This window comes from Danio rerio, chromosome 2 (assembly GCF_049306965.1).
Source record: "Danio rerio strain Tuebingen ecotype United States chromosome 2, GRCz12tu, whole genome shotgun sequence".
Classification (NCBI taxonomy): Eukaryota; Metazoa; Chordata; class Actinopteri; order Cypriniformes; family Danionidae; genus Danio; species Danio rerio.
In genome coordinates this window covers 28463923-28477357 of record NC_133177.1, presented here as the reverse complement: position 1 = coordinate 28477357, position 13435 = coordinate 28463923, and the positions used below count along the sequence as shown (strand labels likewise).

The 13435-nt window shown below is 36.4% G+C and overlaps 1 protein-coding gene and 1 long non-coding RNA gene across 2 annotated transcripts; one reads left to right on the top strand and one right to left on the bottom strand.

Annotated features, from left to right (window-relative positions):
* The first annotated feature begins 3489 nt into the window (after nucleotides 1-3489).
* Nucleotides 3490-11889, top strand: nceh1a (neutral cholesterol ester hydrolase 1a). Its single transcript, NM_001002303.2, has 5 exons — nucleotides 3490-3667; nucleotides 4218-4443; nucleotides 8078-8147; nucleotides 8240-8411; nucleotides 10670-11889. The coding sequence occupies exons 1-5, from the start codon at nucleotides 3530-3532 to the stop codon at nucleotides 11285-11287; spliced, it is 1224 nt and encodes a 407-aa protein (NP_001002303.1). The 5' UTR covers nucleotides 3490-3529; the 3' UTR covers nucleotides 11288-11889.
* Nucleotides 5775-12964, bottom strand: LOC141378203 (uncharacterized). Its single transcript, XR_012392122.1, has 3 exons — nucleotides 12675-12964; nucleotides 10690-11289; nucleotides 5775-6495 (listed from the first exon to the last, which is right to left on the bottom strand). It is a non-coding gene; the product is annotated as an uncharacterized lncRNA (long non-coding RNA).
* Nucleotides 12965-13435: the final 471 nt, after the last annotated feature.

Below are 13435 nucleotides of genomic sequence, written 5' to 3'. Positions count from 1 at the left end.
ATTCTTAAGATAACAACTACATATTTTCACACCATGTGATTTCTTATAGCATATGTTGTTAATTATAATTAGCTACTGTAGTACAACAGTAGTCTTTCCCAGACCAGCCTGCTAGACCTTGTACCATATAAGCTGGCAGGACCCCAAGGACAAACCAGTTTGTTCAAAAACAAGATTGACCACCCCACGCAGGTTATTCAAGCTTGGGTTATAAGATTGGTATGTGTTCACACCTTTAGAAAAGTGACTCCCATCATTATTTGCAAGAAGTGTCAATAGAATGACATTTCAAATCTAAAATGAGTGGCAAAACAGCCTTAAACAACAGGAGATAAGTGCAGGTGAAATTTGATTTTCGTGATATTTTAGGTTTGAGAAGTTAAAGGTAAGCACAAAGTCTTCTTTTGTCAAGGATGATGGATTGAAATTTTTCATTTTAGGCATAGGCTACATGTCAACAAAAGTGAGGACAGAAGATCCTTTGAGTTTTAAACCAGTCTGACTTTCTTTAATGATTCTTTAGTGTGCCTGAATTAAGAATGATCACACTGAAATGACCGAAGACAGAAAGACAGCAGTGTTTGTTTTTTGACTGCAAGTTTGAAAGCCACTTAGCATGCGTTTAGCATCATTCTGCTTTTTATTTTCTCTTGCAGTCATGAAACTTCTCAAACTTCTTCTAGCTCTCATTATAATTCTTTTCACACCACAGATGGTTTTTATTTAGAAATGTTTCATATCTCTCTGATTTATTATTGATGCTTGAACCACAGGCTAACCGTTATATGCTTTCAGTGCTAGCCACATGCTAGCTATCCTTGAGAAATATAAATGACCACATAAATTAACACTGAGAACTTTCTTTAGTTTTACTGAATTTGGTAAATGACTGCTTCTTTGGTTCACTTGATGTCTTTTCAGCAAATATTTCCAGTTCTCTGATCAAAGTCGTTCAACAAAAGCAAACAGTTCAGCAAGCTTCAACTGTCTCATAATGAGAGGGCAGAAATGACAAATACTGCAGAAACAACAGTTATGAAGACCAAAGAGTCAAAGTTATGACTCGCATTGCTCTTTTTGTCCTGACTTGGCAGTCCTTGCTAAACTAGCCACAGTCTTTTTCCAATTACAGTAATCACTGCACAGAAGTAACAAAAATCCTCAATGGCTAGGGTTGAGATTTGCAGAGGAGCTCAGCACACATTCTGCATGCATGGACTGCGGTGAGGCGAGATTATGGTGAACGGCAAACCTACCATTAGGACCTGTCTGCTTTTCTACTCAACACAGACCTCACTCGCCTGGCAGAGGCTAAATATGTAATTTCTGTGACATAACCGATTTCATCAGCTATAATGAAATGCAACAGATAGGTCTGCGAGAGGACTTTTTCAACAAGTACACTGCTACTACTTCTATGTTTCAATATTGCGCTGTACATTGAAGTCATTTTTATTTACCATAGTGAATTGCAGACATATCAATTTGATGTCTTTGTTTACACCTGTAACATAAATAATTTAGGGTGGCGTGGTGGCGCAGTGGGTAGCACTGTTGCTTCACAACAAGGTCACTGGTTCGAGCCTTGGCTGGGTCAGCATGTTCTCCCCTTGTTTGCGTGGGCTTCCTCTGGGTGCTCCCCCACAAGTACAAAGATATGCGGTAAAGGTGAATTGGATCAACTAAATTGGCCGTAGTTTGAGTTTGCATGTGAGAGTGTATGGGTGTTTCCCAGTACTGGGTTGCAGCTAAAAGGGCATCTGATGCGTAAAACATGCTGGATGAATTGGCAGTTCATTCTGCTGTGGGGATCCCTGATTAATAAAGACTAAGATAACTAAGATAAGAGACTAAGGTGAAAAGAAAATGAATGAATGAACAGAGCATTTGCGAATATCTCTTGGATGACAGACATTTAAATTTCATAATTTCTTTATGATTTATAATGTTTTTGAAAGAGACCCCTTAAAGCCATTCATCTTTAGCATTTATCTCTTGCAAATATCTGGCAGATGTCATTTAAATAATTAAACATAATGCTCTTATATTTGTGTTGAAAGACAGGGTCTAGAATTTGTCTAATACACATGAGCTCATTTGTCCAATTTTGACTGCGAAGCCATCATAAATTGTGAAAATAACTCATTGAAGAGGACTTTAAGACCAAGCGGAATCTGGCATAAGTGTTGTCATCTTTCACTACTGACCTACTGTATTGTTGTTAAATAGAGAATACAGTTCACAAGCAACTTTTATTCCAAATCTATGACCTTATTCTTAAATAAAAAATAACAATAAAAAATACCAATAAAAAGGAGTGAAGCACTAAAAGGTCATTCTGAAGCATATTAAAGTTAATCTAAATACTAATTGGCTATTGTTGTTATCTATGAATTTTCAAATATACTATTTTACAAGAGTGACCACAAAAATCGGGAAGCTCTTTGTTATTATTATTATGTTTAAATTTTTTATTATTAAAATCACAAAATTCACACTGAGTAAAGTTGAATGTGCTAGCCAGTTTCTCATTAACTCACAAATATCAACTGACTATAGCTTTTTATTTAAAACTTTAAAAGATTCCTTTTTGTCTCATGGTATATGATTTGATAAATGTGTATTAAAATTAATAAGTATGAATAATAATTTAAATAAGTAATTCTTAAATATTTTTGTTATAATAAATAAATATTTTTATATACGTTTCTTTATTCTAAATAATTAGAAAATGTTAGAAAATTCAGAAACAAAATGTGTTCAAAATGTCACTAAAATGCAGAATTTTAACCTCAAATGACAAGAAAATGAGGCAAATAACTGCAACAAAAAGTTCACTTTATTGCAAAAAAGGATGCCTTCTGTACATGCCTGAATAAAGTAACAATGTTGGACAGCTGTTTAGAAGCTTTAGTTATCTGGATTTGTTCTACTTTAATAGATTCAAAAATTGTATTTATTCCTCTAATATCAAAATTTAAAATGTAAAATACAAACAAAAGAAACTAAGTAAACTCTATATTAATCACCACACGTACTGTAAGTGGTCACAGTTTGTTTTCCCTCGTAACAGCAGCGTCCTCTAGTGGCGGGTATCTGACATATCAGATAAGGTCAATAATAAAACTAATCACCAGTTAATGTTAATGATCATGATCATCATTGAAAAATAACAGACAATATAAAACCATAATCTCAAACGGTATTCTGATGTAAAAATACAGTTTGCATCAAAGCATGAAATAAAATGAACAATAATTTTGTCCCAGTCTTCCCTCAAAGTCAATCAAATATGTGAAAATTATTAACTATTAATATATTGACCTTACATCAGTGTATTTGTAAACACAACATGCAATAATAACATCTTCAAGAATGAAAACTACATTTCCCATAATGCCATGTGACAATCCACAGGAAGTATCAGTAACTTTAAAAAAAACAAAAATCTTTGTAGAATTGCTCAATGTCATATTGTCTAACCCCTGACAGCTGCAGAGAGACCAGGGAGGAGAGGCATCACTTCATGATGAAGCTGCTTTGCGGTTTTACTCTGTTGTTAACAGTTGCTCTTGCCTATTACGTCTACATCCCATTGCCCAGGACAATCTCTGAGCCATGGAAACTGATGGTGCTGGATGCCACATTCAGGGGAGTTGTGAAGATGGTAAGTAGCACATTTTAAACAGTCCACCAGGTAAACTGAGGGACGGACAATTTTGATTGGCTTAAAAACAAGATCAACTAAATTATGTTCTAAACTGATTTAGCAGATCACATGTAGAGTCAGATGTCTGTTTAACAGAATCAATATGACTGAGCTAATATTATATCATTTGTTTTGTCATTAGACTAAAGTGTAACTTATTCTACATTCATTTTTGCTTCTAGTAAAAATATTACTAAATTACCTTTTTGCGGCAGCATAAATCCTATTAGACGTGGTTTTTATTAACGAATCATGCGTTTTTGAAGAGACATGTTGAGAAATGACCTTGATTTGCCTGTTCTGATGAACTTTGCCCAACTTGGCACAACAATAGCTAATACCCAAGAGCAAGATGAAATGTGCTCTGTTCACTGCCATCGTGAACTTTTCTCTCATTATCTACGCCTTGCCATTTATTCTCTTTGTTTGTGCACTGAAATATCATGCAGACTGGATTTCAAAATCCTAATGAGGTGAACGGTGACTTTCTGATCATGCTGTTTTGTAGGGAGACATCGCTCACTCACTGGGTTTAAGTCATAGCGTCCATGTTATCAACTCTGCTATAGTTGGCTTTGAGAGTTTGGTGCCAATCACAAACCAGGAGATCCAGACTGAAGATGTCCTATTTGATGGAGTCCACGTGCGTGTGTATTATCCTCAGGGAGAGGAAGAAAAGCTGAGGAGAGCTGTCATGTTCATTCATGGAGGTGGATGGTCCTTGGGTGCTCCAAGTAAGTTTTTCTATTGAATTAATTCATTCAATTTTCTTTTCGGCTAAGTCCTTTTATTAATCTGGGGAAGCCACAGTGAAAAGAACCGCCAATTTATCCAGCATATGTTTTATGTAGCAGATGCCCTTACAGCCGCAACCCATCACTGGGAAACACCCATACACACTGAATCACACAGATACGCTATGGCCAATTTACCCAATTCACCTATAGCACATGTTTATGGACTGTGGGGGGAACCGGACCACCCGGAAGAAACCCACTCAAACACGGGGAGAACATGCAAACTCCACACAGAAATGGCAACTGACCCAGCCAAGGCTCGAACCAGTGACCTTCTTGCTGTGAGGCAATTGTGCTACCCACTGTGTCGCCCCTCTATTAAATTCACTATATTTATTATTGAATAGTGAAGTGTTTATTATTAATTATTTATCCATGCACTAACTCCTTTATGTCTCATATTCATTCATTTTCCTTCGGTTTAGTCCCTTATTAATCAAAGGTCACCACAGTAGAATGAACCGCCAACTATTCCAGCATATGTTTTACGCACAGCTAGAGCCACACTGGGAAACACCCATACACTCTCAAATTCAAACACACACTTATACACTACAGCCAATTTACTTCACATTACATGTGTTTGGACTGTGGGCGAAACCGGAGCAAACATGGGGAGAACATCCAAACTTCACACAGAAACGACAACTGGCCCGGCTGGGACTCGAACCAGCAACCTTCTTGCTGTGGGGCAACAGTGCTAACCACTGAGCCACCATGCTCTCATATGCTTTAAATTATTTTTGTCTCCTACTTAAAAGATCTCTTCCCTAATGATGTGTTCAATGGTAAGAGAGCGGGACAACCTGTCAATCACATGCGATGCACCAGTAGCAAACCACAAGACTCCAATACATTCAAATTGGACAAAATTATATCCGGTTTTACTTTTTTTTTTTCAAAGCTCTTTCAGTGCTTTAATTAGAGCTGTGTCTCTTTCATATACAAACTAATATAATGAATTAACTGAGAACCCTATATCAGTCAAGAGAACAAAAGCACATTTAATTTGAGCAATTCTTGTGTTTTCCAGTTGGTGTCCTCAAATTGATTCCTGAGGTAAAACTGCCACAAAATATTAAATAAGTTTAATCCATCTGTGTTGTTGTCAGACCGCTAATTTTTTGCGATGCCATTTTGTGTTGAATTTTAAAGATGAGATGAAACTTTAGCAACTGTACATCAGATGTACATCATCGTGGATAGGATAAAATAGTGCACAAATACAATTCAAAATGACCAACACTACAAATAATTCATTGTTATTCAAGGTTGATCGTGGTTTCATTCACACGTAAATTTCCCAATATTGGATGCTTCTCTTTAGCATCTGATAAAACACTTTATAATGGTCATAAGTTAGCCAGAATGTCTTGGTATGATGAAGCATTAAAAGTTTCTTTCACTGGAACTAAGGATCCCATAAAATACAGCCCCACACCATAATCCCCTCCATCAAACCTTACATTTGGCAGGCAAGCAATAATCGTTCTCCTGGGAACCAGCAAACTCAGCCTCGTCCATCAAATTGCAAGACAGATAAGCAAGATTTGTCAGTCCAGACAACACGTCCAGTGGCGGTGTGTTTAATGCCTTTTCACTGAACAGTATGGTTCAGTGCAGTGCAATATGGTATCATTCTGATCAGACATGTGTTTCCACTGCCAGCAGCACCCTTGTGGTAGGCGTAGAGTACTGCTGAAATTGTGATTAATAAGCATACCATAACATGCAAACAGCCCTGTAAACAACATGTAGGACATACAGCTGATTCTGTTCTTGCTCGCCATGTGGTTTTTCACCTTTAATTGAGAGGACAGTGGAGACTGAAGATATGAATGCACTGGGAGCAGGGAGAGAGGAACAAGAAATGGCAAGGAACCTCAAGCCAAGAATCGAACTCGGGTTGCCGGGAGCACCTCTTTTTAAAAAATGGTACTTCCTCTGTTGTCATACCTCTGGTTTGTTGCACACGCAAGTGATGATTCTCTGTAAACCAATAGCATTCATGAGCTTCAACATTTTAGTACCGTACTGTTTGATATTATACACTTGTGGCCATGGAAATGATTGAAGCTCCTGATATTTCAACAATTTGGAAGGGTGCCCCAAGTCTTAAGCTTATATGCAATAAGTAAGACTGACATCCAGTGGTTGAACTAGACACTGCTCTCCAAATTCAAAACACTTCCACACAATTACAGGTTGCCAGATTGACAAGACCAAGATTGATGATGCCTGACTATCAAGTCACCATGTCCTAACTACACATGACAAAAGGAATCTTTTCCACATTAATAGAAAGGTTTCTATTTCTCGTAGCTGAATAACAGCATACAATGACACGATTACCTCAGGTCCGGATTATGTGCTTTATTCAGTGTTGCAACTGATTTATACTTCTGCGTCAAGAGCACACATAAGTCTGGCGCAGCCTTCGTGCTGTTGCATAGCCCTCGCCATGGCTGATGGTGGCATGGCTGCACATCTGCCGGTTCCTGCCTTTAAATGAGTGAGTTTTAGCTACCTGTACATTAGTGTTCATAAAAAGTAAGTAGTGTTTATAAAAAACAAAACACCAGTGAAGAAACTCGACACAGAAGAATATAAAACACCTCACCGCCAGCTACCGTTTCAAAAGTGTTATTGCAGAGAAACACAACAGAAGTATAAATGCACGGCAACGCGCAGGGCATGTGCCTTGGGTCATTTCAATCACTCAACGCAGAAGCCTTTAAATGCTACCAATGTGAGTGTGAATTCCATTTTACGTGACATTTATTGCCATACTACTGAAAGCAGCAGCCGTTCAACTCAGATCTTGAAAATAAAATAAACATAAAGTTTGAAATTGATCATTAACTGTCACTCAGTGCAAACCAACAAATATCAGTCACTCAGCGTGGATTTTAATAATGTTAAAGTTTAAAGTGTACTTTTATTCATTTCCTTCAGCTTAGTCCCATTATTTATTAGGGGTTTTCATAGTGGAATGAACTGCCAACTTATCCAGCATAAGTTTTAAGCAACGGATGCGCTGCAGCCACAACCCAGTATTGGGAAACACCCATACACTCTTACATTCACATGAACACTGATCCACTACAGCCAATTTAGCTTATTCAATTCACCTATAGCACATGTCTTTGCCACCGCGTCGCTCTAAAGTGTACTTTTAATATTTAATTACATTTTAAATATTACCATTTCATTGGAGTGCAGTGCATTATTCTTTGCTTCTGAACGGCTGAATTTAAATTATTCTGTCGTGTTGTGTCTGTATGTCAAATTGAGTGTTGTACGGTGTGACAATGTAACCTGCTCAACTAATGTTTACATTTGTAATATTATTACTATTTGATCATTAAAAAACAACTTACATAGAACTTAAATGTAAGATACGTTTTATTAACACGAAACATGTTATGTTGCATGGGGGGTGTTGGGGGGCTGTTGCCACTTCTGTTTCATGCTGACTTCAAAATGATTTTTGATCTTTCTGTTTTTATTTTTTTATATATTTGGGGGATTATAAGTGAGATTTATCTAACTGCATTTTTTCTGCCATTAGAGTTGGGGTCATATGACAGTCTCTGCAGGCAGATGTCAGCTGATCTGAATGCAGTAGTAGTGACGGTGGAGTTGAGTATATGCTCTTATTCAAATATGAAGAAAAACCTAATCTCTGGTTTTGATAAATTACACTGAAAATAAATTACTACATTTTGTGCAGCTATCGGATGGCTCCTGATGTGCACTTTCCGGTGCAGTATGAGGAGTGTGTGCAGGCAGCTAAACACCTCCTGAAGCCAGAGGTGCTGAAGCAGTACTCAGTGGATCCTGAGCGAGTGGCCGTCTGCGGAGACAGTGCTGGAGGAAACCTGGCCGCTGCAGTGGCTCAGAGGGTACACTTCTGCTTTCCTTTCTCAATCATTCTTAGCATGTAATGTCATTTCAACAAAGGTCTTTTAAGGTCAAACTGCCTATTACAGGGATAGTTTGTTCTAAAATTAATATTAGGTTATTATTTATCTTAAAGTTTTAGGGAAGTTTTCTGTTAGTGCCTTTTATGCAAATACAATGAATGAGGATTTCAGCTTTGAAAATAAAAAAATAAAAAACACTAAGCTTAAGTAAATTAAAAACAGTCAATTTTGTACACTTTTACATCATTCAAAGTCATATGACATTGTTGCATGGTGAAAAAAAAATAACCACTGTGACTGAATTATTCATGAAGACATCTCTGGAAAAAAGTCAGTTTTTGCCAAAAAAATGATAAAGAGACTCTGAAAAAAAAAAGAAAATGAAATCACTCAGATCAAAAAAAAATTTACTCAGATCAAAAATCACTATGTATTTAAAAATTAAACATAACTTGGTATCAAAGTTATGACTTTTTTTTAAATCCTGATGACTTTTTCATACTTTTGACAATTTTAAATGTTTGCACCATAATTGACAATGTTTCTCACAATCTACTTTATCACATTATGACAGTATCTCATAATCGTTATCTTTAAAATCACTTTCAAATCACTTTAAAGATACATTTAAAGATAAATGTATCTCGTAATTAACAATGTATCTCATAATCGACTTATGACAGAATCACATACTTTAGATTTTTAAACCATTTAAACATTTAGCTCATAATTGACAATGTATCTCACAATCAACTTTTGTAACATTATGAGTTTCTCATAATCATAATTTTTAAATCATATTAACATTTATCTCATAATTGACAGTATCTCATAATCCTGATTTTTAAATCCCGCAAACATTTATCTCATAATTGACAATCTATCTCACAATCTACCTTTTGTCACAATATGACAGTATCCTAAAATCAGGATTTTAAAAGCATTTTGATATCTCCTAATTGACAATGTATCTTAAGATCTACTTATGACAGTAGCTCATAATTTACATTTTTAAACCATGAAACATTTATCTCAAAATTGACAATGTATTACACAATCTATGACAGGGGTGTCCAAACTCAGCCCTGGAGGCCGGTGCAGTGTCCTGCTAAGTTTAGCTAACTTGCTTCAACATACCTGCCAGGAAGTTTCTGGTGTACCTAGTAAAGCTGCGGTCACACTAGAGTTTCAGGTTGCAAAATTCTGTAGTGTGGCGCTGTGAAAAGGGGAGGGATTAAACAAAATAATTAGACATTTTAAAAAGCGAGCGATTGGTCCATATTTTAAATTTCTGTTTAGCGAGGTCATGTTTTGATCTTTGATTGGTCTCACGCAGTCAAGTAATGCAATTTCGCAGGTCAGAGTTCACCAAGCTTGTACTTTACAATGCAGCGAACTGCGAAACTTGTCGCACAAGCTTGCGCTTCAGGTTTGACGCATTTGCGTGCTTATGCATGGAAGTCTATGTGGAAAAAAGTCCAGTGTGACCACAGCGTGAGAGGATGATTAGCTTGTTCAGGTGTAATTGATAAGGGTTGGAGCTAAACTCCCCAGGACACCGGACCTTCAGGACCGAGTTGACACTGCTGATCTATGAACCGCTGAGTATCTCATAATCTTGATTTTTAAATAATACTGACATTCATCTCAAAATTGACAGTGCCTCACAATCTAGATTTGTAACATTATGACAGTTTCTCATAATATTGATTTTTAGATAGTTTTAATATGTATCTAATAACTGACAATGTATCTTACAATCTACTTATGACGGTATCTCATAATTTAGATCTTTGTACCATTTATCTCATAATTGACAATGTATTTCACAATCTACTTTTGTAACATTATGACAGTTTCTTACCATCTTAATTTTTTAATTATACTGACATTTATCTCATGACTGAGTGTCTCACAATCTACTTTTTATGTCAAATTATGACAGCATCTCATAATTGTGATTTTAAATCATTTTGACATTTACCTCATAATTGACCGTGTATCTCACAACTTTCTTTTATATCATAAATGAATTTCTTTTTTATATCTTTCAGTTCAATCATTTTGGCACAATTGCAATTTTAAACTTTTATCATGATTTTGACTTTGTTTTCTCTTAGCTAAGACTCAGTACTTTATTATTACAACTTTTAATCTCATAGCTGCCTTGGAATCTCTTAATCTAAGATTTTTGTAGCATGCAGTTTCTGTAATTAACTTTTTTTGTTCTCTATTAGATTGGAACAGAAAACAGTACCTCAGCAAAATTCAAGCTGCAGGTGTTGATTTACCCAGTCCTTCAGGCACTCGACTTCAACACAGCTTCCTATCAGCAGAACCATAATGTCCCCATCCTATACCGCAGACTAATGGCTCGTTTCTGGTTGGAGTACCTGGGCGCTGACCCTGAACTTGCACACTCTATTATGATGAACAACCACACAGCCCAAGACCAAAATCTGTTGTCCCAGAATCGTGCAAAGCTGGACTGGACCAATCTTCTACCAAAAGAAATAAGAAAACATTTTAAACCTGTTTTTCCAGTGACTGGATCTCCCAATATCTTAAGTGATGTTCCAGGTTTACTGGATTCCAGAGCCTCTCCGTTACTTGCGGAGGATGAGGTTTTGCGTATGGCGCCACGTGCTTATATTATGACTGGTGAGCATGATGTTTTGAGGGATGATGGGATGATGTACGCCCGCAGGTTGGAGCTGGCAGGCGTCTCTGTCACTAATGACCATTATCAAGATGGATTTCATGGCTGTGTAAGCTTTGCTTTCTGGCCCTGCTACTTCTCTGTGGGAGTGAATGCAGTGCAGAATTATATCGCTTGGCTTGACAAACATTTGTAGACCTATAGGAAGAGACGAATACTTTAAAATGTGCATATTAGGGATTTACACATTGTGATGAATTCTTTCGCAACATGACATGATTTGTAACATTTAGTTAAGAATTAAGTATCTGATGTTTTACTGTATTAAAAGAAACTGCATTGTCATTTCCAAATACTAACACATTTCTGTTTTTTTAACTAAGGTACTAAAAACCAAATGACAAGAATTTTGTTTTAAATAATACTCTCTTTCTAACACCATTAATATACACAAATATGTGCACACACCCTTTACGGTAAGCAGAATGTTTTTGAAAGTGTTTAAATTCAAATGATGGCTTAATTGCTTTTGTGCTTGTCATTACTATCACCTAACATGTTAACAAATCATGTCATTTGTAACCATGCATTTCATAAACCTTTGTAACACTTTCACTCCAGACTTGATTTTACCATATGTCTATTGCAAAACACTGTGAATAAAGCAGGAATTTATTAATGCTTCAGTGATAAAAATAAAATTAAATATTGTCTAGTTTTATCAAATATTTTATAGCTATATATATATATATATATTATTTAGAGCTTATAGCTCTACCAAATAAACAATGCAACAAATGTGTATTTTGTTTTGAATGGTCTGGCATCTTCTTATTTAACTTGTGACTGTTGACATTTCTGCTAGTTGCTTAAGGTCATCAAGTCAGAATTTTTGTAAGGTTCCCAGAACAAAGTTAAAGAGAAAGGGGGACTGGGCTTTTGCCATTGTTGGCCCCAAATGCGGAATAGTCTACATCTTTTTATTAGGATAATCTCCACAGAACCCTTGTTCAATGGGGAAACCAAACCTTTACCTTTTAGAAAAGGCCTTTCAAACCCGAATCATTTGAGCTTGATTTTTTTCTTTCTTAAAATGATTCAAGTTTTATCTATTATATTTTTTTTTCCTTAGATTTTTTGTGATACATTATATTTAATTTGTGTACAGCACAATGGTCAGCAACTGTTGTTGTGCTATTTATACAAGGTAAGAAAATAGCCTAAACAACATTGCTAGTTTTATTTTTCACTTTCTTACAGGGGCTCATAAGAATATTTTATTGGCACTGTGTGAAGGAAAGTTCTCCACCGTCCGAGGCTTACGATATACACACTATATGGCCTATAACAGAGGTGTCCAGACTCGTTCCAGAAGGGCCGGTGTCCTGCTGAGTTTATTCCAGCTTGCTTCAACACACCTGCCACTGCCAGGAAGTTTCTAGTAATCTAGTAAGAGCTTGATTTGCTGGTTCAGGTGTGTTTCATTAGGGTTGGAGATAAACTCTCTAGGAGAGTTTGGACACCCCTGGCCTATAATAAATGTTCATTCAAACTGATATTCGTGTCATTTTAATAAACGTTACCTCATTTGTCGACAGGACGATGGTGTGGAAGGCAATATTTGGTAAGAATTTGCAATAGACCTTGATGGTAAATTTTCTGAGGAACATCAATGTCGACTGAACATCCCTCCTCACATGTTTTCCGTTAAATGTTTGCAGGTAAACAATGTTAGTTTCCAAGAGTTTCGTTTAATTTGAGTAGAAACATAAGTTACAGTAGCTAATAGCGCACGACGCCAGAACGCTGAAAACAAAAACCGAGGTTAATAAAACTGCGTGTACGCCGTGGCCTACATCTTCACGCAACTATCGCTTTATAAAACACAGACGACCTGAGAGAAAAGTCTTACAACCCGCCCTTTACACACCCACTTTCAACCATAGTCAATCACCTCACGGTCATGCATATTCAAATGTGTCACAAATCAATGGTAATTTATGCCCAATCAATGCAGAACTACGTGGCGTTTAAGATTTAAAGAATTTGTTGAGTTGCAACAATTCATGCTGGAGTTTATGCAGTTGGTTTACCCAACAAGAAAATAATTCAATATGAGGGAAAGGGTGGTTTATTATTTTATAATATTTTATTACAATAGTAGTATTGCATATGAAGAGTTTATATGCAACAAAAAACTAATGCGCCGTCTAAAAATTTCCTCTAAAATGAGCATTTGTATCAGGCTCTTGTATGCATGTTCAGTGATATCACTCTTATGCCAAAGAATAAGTTATTTTCATGGTTTTTAGATGGGGGAAAAAATCAACAAGGAATTGCATGT

Coding starts and splice junctions, on each gene's coding strand:
- nceh1a (NM_001002303.2), top strand. CDS start 3,530: ATGAAGCTGCTTTGCGGTTTTACTCTGTTGTTAACAGTTGCTCTTGCC. Junction 4,444..8,077: donor ATGGTCCTTGGGTGCTCCAA/GTAAGTTTTTCT, acceptor TTCTGCCATTAG/AGTTGGGGTCATATGACAGT. Junction 8,148..8,239: donor GCAGTAGTAGTGACGGTGGA/GTTGAGTATATG, acceptor CATTTTGTGCAG/CTATCGGATGGCTCCTGATG.